The sequence below is a fragment of the Lissotriton helveticus genome, chromosome 9, assembly GCF_964261635.1.
Source record: "Lissotriton helveticus chromosome 9, aLisHel1.1, whole genome shotgun sequence".
In the NCBI taxonomy this organism is placed as follows: domain Eukaryota; kingdom Metazoa; phylum Chordata; class Amphibia; order Caudata; family Salamandridae; genus Lissotriton; species Lissotriton helveticus.
In genome coordinates, this window is record NC_136070.1 from 1,236,171,648 (window position 1) to 1,236,179,703 (window position 8,056).

General features: G+C 44.0%; 1 protein-coding gene across 1 annotated transcript; it reads right to left on the bottom strand.

Moving 5' to 3' along the window:
* Nucleotides 1–237: 237 nt before the first annotated feature.
* Nucleotides 238–4,296, bottom strand: LOC144783457 (uncharacterized protein C10orf67, mitochondrial-like). Its single transcript, XM_078662429.1, has one exon. The coding sequence runs from the start codon at nucleotides 3,368–3,370 to the stop codon at nucleotides 1,757–1,759; it is 1,614 nt and encodes a 537-aa protein (XP_078518555.1). The 5' UTR covers nucleotides 3,371–4,296; the 3' UTR covers nucleotides 238–1,756.
* Nucleotides 4,297–8,056: the final 3,760 nt, after the last annotated feature.

Below are 8,056 nucleotides of genomic sequence, written 5' to 3' on the forward strand. Positions count from 1 at the left end.
ACTATTTTGTTTGTTCTTCATGTTCTATTGGGCTTTAAAAGGTTTAAAAAAACAAAAACAATGGAGCTTCATTTTTACTCTCCCATTATAGGCAGTTTTTTAGGCCCCAGGCAAGGTCTCAAAATGTTAATTCACCCAAGAGAATGACTTTTTAAGAAAATAAGTTTTAATATGGTTAATTTTGAAAGTGGCAATTACACAGCAGACGTATCTTATTATGAGAACGTCAGTGTCAGATATGCATTAGTAGACAATGTATGACGAAATTACACATTCCTCTCCGCGGCTGTAGCTGTCAAATGACTATATGGACTGGGGAGCTTCGGTGTCGAGTCCTTCTTGACGCAATGTCCAGGAGCAGGGAGTGGTGCAGTCGCTTCCAGTGATTCCATTGGACTACAGCACTCACGAGCTGCAGTATTATGCTGGATCACAAATGATACAAGGGCTGATAATGAATTATTGGATAATTTGCCACTTTGTATGCTATTTTTGACATGTTTTTGATATTATGATTGTTTTAAACAAAGCACTTTTAGTACTAAATAAATATATATTTTAAAAAAAATATTTTTTTTATAAAAACATTTCTCTTGTTTGTTAGTACACTGAGGCTTTTGTGAATCAATTTTTTGTGTCAAACCTGACTTTCGACAGAGAGTTTGTTGCCCAGGAATTATATCATTTATAACAAGGGCTGATAACTCCTGACCCATCTAAAGGCTTTTGGGAACCACAAAGCTGCCAGAACCAGGAACTTGTATCACTAACCCCCACTATAATGTGTTAATTTGCCTATTAGTTTTTTTAATTTTTATTCTGCTGCGCCTAGCTTCTCAGCCCATTGTATTAAAGGGCCAATGCATCACTCCCATTTGCAAACAAGGGTTGTGCAATTTATACATCGAAAGGTTTGCGAATAGGAATGCAGTTTACGATGAAACCCACGTACTAATGGGTCTCACCACAAATCTATTCACAGGGGTCCGCCATATGACTTGCCTAATGAATATTAATTGGATAAGCCATAATTTGAGACCTTCTGTTGATGGCTGCCAAAAAAGGGATGAAGGCCTGCAAGGGACAACAGACCTCTGTCCCTGCACTTGCTTTCCGAAAAGGGAAACACTTTTATTTTTACTGTGGTTTCTATTAAAAGCACAGGTGCTGCTTTTTTTTATGTTTCCCATTTGAGAAGCCATCTGAGGTCTAGAAGACAACTACCTGCTCACATCAGCAAACAGACTCGATTCACAAAGGGGAGGGTGTCACAAGGGGCACGTTTCCCTTTTCTGAATCAGTTACCACCCCAACTTGGCGGGTAGTAACTCATAAATTGATTGCAAACCATTGATGCATTCCTTTTCAAATCAATAAATAGAAGGGGGGCGTCTATTTCATAACAACTTCTATCCACCAGTCGGAAAGGATTGCAATTTTCTGACTCACATAAGTGCTTTCGAATTTTAAGAAAAGCCCTTATGCCGCTGCAAACCCTGTGATTTTGGGAATTACAGGGTTTGCAACGGCAAAAGGATTTTTACATCGGTCCCTCACTATTTACTTCAACAGCAGCTCCATAAAATGTTCAAGTAAATTCTCTACACATGATTTGGTCGATGTACACTTGCCTTTTCACAACTATTCGGAAATCAAATCTGTAAACCACCATTAAAGCAGTATCGCCCATAGGAAATGTCCTCAAAGTCACCATCTTTTCACTGTAGATTGAATATCTCTTGTCATGCTAATGGAGTTATGTCTCCGTCACATGGTGAAGAGCTGCTACAGGGGTCTGTCTACGGCTGGTCGGGGGTGACGGCAGAAGGGGCGCTCCATCCAGGTCCTCTTCGTTGTCCGACACCACCTGTAACTCATCCGCATGAAAGCTGTAGCCCTGAGACACAGGTCTGACATCGACTGCTCTTTCCACTTGAGGACCAGCCTGAGACCCAATTCCAGGCAATGGGAATGCAGGAAAAGGGAAACCGTTCCCTGATGCATCCATGTGCCCATATGCATGGCTTGGTCCAAGGGGGCCCTCAACGGCATAGGTGACAGCCACCCGATGAAGGGTAGCAGCTTGGCGTTGCAGTGACTGCCGCAGAAACATCTCATCCTTTATCGCGTGCAGGCTCTGTCTCAGGATCGCAAATTTCTTCTCCCAAATCTTATTATTTTGCTCCAGCTGGTTTCTGAGAATGTTGATTGTCTTCCTCTGTACTTCGATGGTTTTCTGCAGTTTCTGAAGCTGGGTGGCCATATTCTGCTGCTCTGCGATCCTTGCCTCATTGTCCCGGGAAAAGGACTGCTGCAGTTGCTCCTTTTGCTGTTGCTGCAAAAGAAGCAATTGTTGTCGTTCAAGCTGCAGCATTTCTTTTTCCTTTTCAGCAGCTAATTGTTTTCTCGCTTCGATCTCCTTTTGAGCACGAAGCTCTTCCTCGTTGACTTTCATCTTCTCATTCATTACTTTCTCCATATCTTCCTTCTGTTTCTGCAACATTGCTACTGATGAAGACTTTTCCTTTTCTAGCTCAGCCTTCGTTGCTTCTAGATCTGCCGCCATCTTGTCAAAGGCCCCCAGCCTCTTGTCCATCTTCTCTTTTATTTGCTTCGCTTCTGCTACCAAGCCTTGGTTCTCCTTCTCTTTTGTTTCCAAGTCACCCTCCAGCTCCGCGATTGTATTTTTCAGAACATCAATTTCTTCTCTAAGTCCTTTATTTTCCTCCAAGATTTTCTCTTTCTCTGGATCTTCTTCTGTTTCATAAATGATCTGTTTTGCTGGTTCACTTTCTTCGTACTCCAGGAGTTGAGCTTCCAAAGACTCAATCTTCGACTGCTTTACTTGTAGTTTATGCACCAACTGTTGGATCTTTACGCTCAAAGATTCTTTGGTGTCCGACAATGGGTCTCCATCGCCCAAGTAATATTTCTCATACTTGACCTTCATGACGGCGAGAGCATCTGCTAGCTGCTGCTGGAAGCTCCGTCGGGCCATCTCCAGTTTCTCTTGGTGAACGGCTTCGAGATTCCTCAGCGTCTCATTCATTTTCAGGTGCAGTCGCCGCGCTTGTTCTTGGATTCGCTCCTCGTGGTCTGCCTGGAGAACAGTTTTCTGGAAAACCATATCTTTCTTGAGCAGGTCAACGGAGACGGCCAATCCTTGAGTTGCTTCCGTCAGTTCCTTCAGCTCAAGTATATCGCTGGTGTCGGTCTGGGTGGCGCTGTCGGTGCCGTAAGACCACACCCTCAATTTGCTGGAAATAGACGGCCACGGCTCGAGGGCGCCGGCGATGTCGGCCTCCAACTCTCGCAGGTCCTCGGGGCAAAGGGGCGCAGACCGCACGAGGGCCTGACCGCCCACCTCCATGTCGTTGGTTGGAAGTAGGTTGACCAGAGAGCGCAATAGATGAATGAGCTTCCTGTACAAACTGTGCAAAGCCAAGGGTCACACTTTTGGAACTTGAAAACTCTGTTAGTCTTTTTTTGCGCTCGATTACATGAGAGTGTCAAGTGGGCAACACGTATGTCTGTTTTAGAATGACTGCAGTGAGACAGTGTTGAATAAAAGACACATGGTCAGTCCATCCTGCTGAGGTTTGCTGTTGCACAGGCAGTCACATGAAAGTTTCTGCTGCTGCTTCCTGGAGTCCTCAACAAGGTGTTATAAATACCAAATCTCTAGTTCACTGTTCTCTATGGTGTTTATTTACAGATGGTCGACCTAATGTCATTGTCTCTGGGGTCCATCTCTCTAGCTTTCTCCGCTACTGTCACTGCTTTTCCCTTTAACTTCTCTGTTTTGTCTTCCTCCCCTCTCACTTTCTTCTGTTGAGCTTTTTCCTTGGCTACCACCTTCTTCCCACTGTCTTTTCAGCCTGTTCTACTTTATTCTCTGCCTCTGTTGTGCTTTTTGGAACTTTTTTGGGCTTTTTCTTACCACTGTCTTTCTCTTACCAGTCCTCAAGTTTCTCCTCGCTTCCTTACGTTTTCTTCACAACTGTTTTCTCTTCTTCTTTCTTGCTTCCCACTCTGCCTTCCTTCTGCTTTCTCCTTCGGCTGTGCTCTCGTCTTCACTTTCCCTTCTGCTTCTTTTCTGCTCTTCTCTCTGCTACTTTTCACTTCTCTGTTCTCTGTTTTGACTTTTCCCACGCCCCCTTTCTTTCCGCTTTTCCAATGTTACTTTCCTGGTTTTGAAAGCTTTCGGAGCATCGACTGTGAGAATTTAATATGTTGCCGAGCAGAGTAGCTTGTTTCGGGATTTCGATAATCTGTGTTTTCACTCCTTGTCTGCGGCGTTGCCAAGAGCAGCCGTAGAAACAAGCACAACAGAGCGTCAAAAGAAGGACAACCCAAAATGGAGTCTAAAAGAAGGCTAGTGAACATAACGACGACACCGAGCTACAAAGTGAATGTTCCGCTCTGAAAGCATGTCACACTTCTCTCGTCATTTCATTTTCCTCGTGCTCCTTTAAGTTTCCCTGCCCATCCTTTCTTACTACCGACTTTCATTTTTAAGGTCCTCGCAGTTTTTTTTTAACACGCCATCTGTTTTTTTTTTTTTTACTTAACATTACATCTTGAAATCGTACATAAAACTACAAATAATTATTTTGTGAATCGAGAAACAGCTGTAGGCAGGGTTTTACGTGAGGTGGGTCCTGTGAGGTCTCAGACCTGGTAGTAATTAAACACTGACTTTGAACCTGCTCTTTATTGGACTCCATATTAATGTCCTCACATTGACAGGTAAGAAGACATCACTGATCGATTTCTCAAGAAAGTCTGAAAGAAAACCCTTACAGTATTCCATGTAAGCGAAGCAATCCTTGTTCACATTTCACACTTTTTACTTAATCTTACATTACAGATTGTTTGCTTTTTTTAAAGACGTTTTTTAAGACGTTGTGTTTCTGTAGTTTTTTCCTGCAATATACACAGGGCCAGACAGGTCTTTCATTCTACTGGGCATTTCCCCAGTGGTTTCAAGCCCTTGGAGGCAGGTTTTGAATCCCCAAATGCGATGCAGTGCACGCAACGAAATTCGTTTTTATTTATTTATATGTTTACTTACCTGTAAACCTCTGTAATCCATAGTTTACTACCCCCCACCCTGCCCCTCCCCCTCTCCACGTCTCCACCCGGCAGCTACTCCCACTACCGGCTGATGCTGGAGTCTCTGTCACCTTCCCCTGCTCCCCGAGATTAACCTCAGCAGGCACGGGGAGGCTTCAAGTGAGAGAGCATGAGAGAGAGGGAAAGGGAAGGTAGAGAGAAAGTGATCAGCGAGGGAGAAGCGAAAGAGGACAGAGAGAGAATGGGTGGATGAAAGAGAGAGGTCGCGCGAGGAGAGGAAGGGAGCGAGGCTGGTTTGAGCATTTTTTGGCAGGGCCCCGGTGAATATAAGATTTTTGCATAGTATATATTTTGAACAGAGTTGCCTTCACATGTCTGAGTGAGTTCAGGTTGCCGATGGGTGTTTACGACGGTGCACAAGTAGGAGGTCGTATGTTGAAGCAGAAGGTAGTTCCATACGAACAACCAATCCATGGCCTCTCTGCAGAGCGCACATAGCGATGTTAACATATGTGTCAATTCTAAGTGTGGGAAAGTGTGAGATAAGCAAATGGACATATTCAGAAATATGTGGGGAGAAAAAGGGAGTAAGTTGTCTAAGTGTAAGAATGTAGAAAAAAGTGATGTGGAGGAGAGAATAGGAGTGTCTAAGGCACTGAGAAGGCCACTAACCCTTCAACATAACATAACACATGTATTTGTAAAGTGCACTTATCACCCATGGGTATCAAGGCGCTGAATAACAGATGTTTATTGTTACCCAACTCAATGGTACTCATTTTATCGACCTCAGATGGATGAAAGGCTGATTGGACCCGCAGATTTGAACCTGTGACCATGAGGTAGAACACAGGCCCCTGCAGGAGATGCATTAGTCAACTAAGCCACCAGACCTTAAAATTGTTTAAATCACAGTCTCATATTTTCAGAATTGGAACATTTTCAATTCCAATTATTCACAACAAAATCAATCTTATTTGCTAACAAGTACTGGCAAAGTCAACAGATCAGCTTGTTTTAGGTTATTGTGATACATGTCTAATGCAAGTACAGAAAACTCACAGAGAGGAACCCAAATATAGGCCAAGTGGCACACTGTGTAAAGCATAGACATTTAGGGGCCAATTATAATGGCAGTCGGAGTTGCCTCCAACCGTCATCATAGCGTAATCGGGACCGAATGAACCTCCGGTCGGCGGTCCCGACTGCAGATTTACTATGCGACCGCACATGGTGTGGTCGCATACTCCCATTCCCTATGGGAGCTTGTGCTGCTGCCGTAAACCGGTCATAGCACCAGCTCTCATAGAGAAATGGGAGATTGTGTTCATCCCTGCACTGCATGGGAGGCACCGTCACGGTTCAGGGATGAACAGGGGGGCACCATAGGTGCCCACTCGGCCCAAACCGGAGGCCACAAAGAGAAGGGGGCCCTGCTACTGACCCCAAACTCGTTTTCCGACAGGCTTTCCATGTCAGAAGCCCGACATGGAGAGCCTGAGGGAAACCAAGCATCGTAATCCTAATGGCCGAAACACTGTCCATTGGGATTACGGCCAGTCTCCAACTGACCAACGAGCTCCTTGAGTCCATAGGAATCCAGCTGGAATGACCGTCCGGTTTCAATTCCAACCGCCTACATTGGTATTAGGCGGTCGGAATTGAAACTGACGATGTCGGTCAGAAAGCCACCGACCTGAGGTCGGAGGCTGGAGGTTAGAGGCTTTCTGACTCACATCGTAATTAGCCCCTTAATTTGCATGTTTTCAGCCACATCTGTTGGAAAGGTTTTCTAGTTACATTCCTTTGTCCACTCCCCTTTCCGAGACCCCACCTTTTTATCTCACTTAAAGCACAATATGTATGTAAATAACGTGCACCATACAACCACACATACACATACCCATTTGACTTCCTATAGCTCTGTTATAGCCAAAGCTCTTTTAAACAATAAATAAAATGAAATAAGATATTTGAAATGGTTACAAGGTGAAACCAGTACAAAGAGAGAAAAGGGACTTGAAGAGAAAACAAGATAAACAGATGAGGTGAGTGAAATAGCATTATTACAGTTAAACATGCAGCACGTGTACAACAGAGACAAAGCATAAAAACAAAATGGCTACAGTAACATAAAATCCCTGTACTATGGCCCAGAACCCCCCCTGAAGTGAAGGCAGAGATGACGCATGTAATGCAGATGAAATGACTCTTGGAGGAATCCACGCCTTGGCCCAACCAATGCCACAGTCAATGAACCAGTCAACAAGATGGAGAAGGGTGCAGTGGGAGTAGACAAAAACGCCTCCAACAGTCTCCAGATGTTCCACAGGCTCCTGACATCCACAGGCCCATGCTCTGCTCACAAAGGGGTGCCTCCCACCCTCCTCACCAATGACCTCACCCCAAAACAGGAAGTGTACAGGGTCTAAACAGGGGTGACTTGCGTTTATGGCCAATTTTGTCTCTGTTACCCTTTTATCACACGTAAAGGTGGACCTGAGGACTTAGCATGAAAGGAATCTGGAAAGTAGATTGAAACAAAAGAGGAATATGTTTTATTTTGTACATTGCCCATCAAACAATGCAAAAATCAACATATGCACACGGATATGGCTCTGGTCATTTCTTATCATAGTCTTATAAATGCCAGAACTTTGTGTTTATTTATTTTTTATTTTAAGAGTATTTTATAGTGCTAGCTAGACCTGAAGGTATCAGAGCACTTTACAACAGCAAATGTTCACATCAAAGATAACAAGTCTATACAGTGCGGCTTAGTCAGAGCGCTTTACATTTGTAAGTGTTCACATCAAAGATAGGAAGTATATACAGAACAGCTGAGTCAGAGCACTTTACAACAGAAAATGTTTTCATCACAGAAAACAAGTATATACAGAGCAGCTGAGACACATGAGACCAATTCAGTGGTTGAGCACAAGGAAGGAAAGAAATCAAGGAAGGGGTATAGGGAGGTTTG

Coding starts and splice junctions, on each gene's coding strand:
- LOC144783457 (XM_078662429.1), bottom strand. CDS start 3,370: ATGGAGGTGGGCGGTCAGGCCCTCGTGCGGTCTGCGCCCCTTTGCCCC.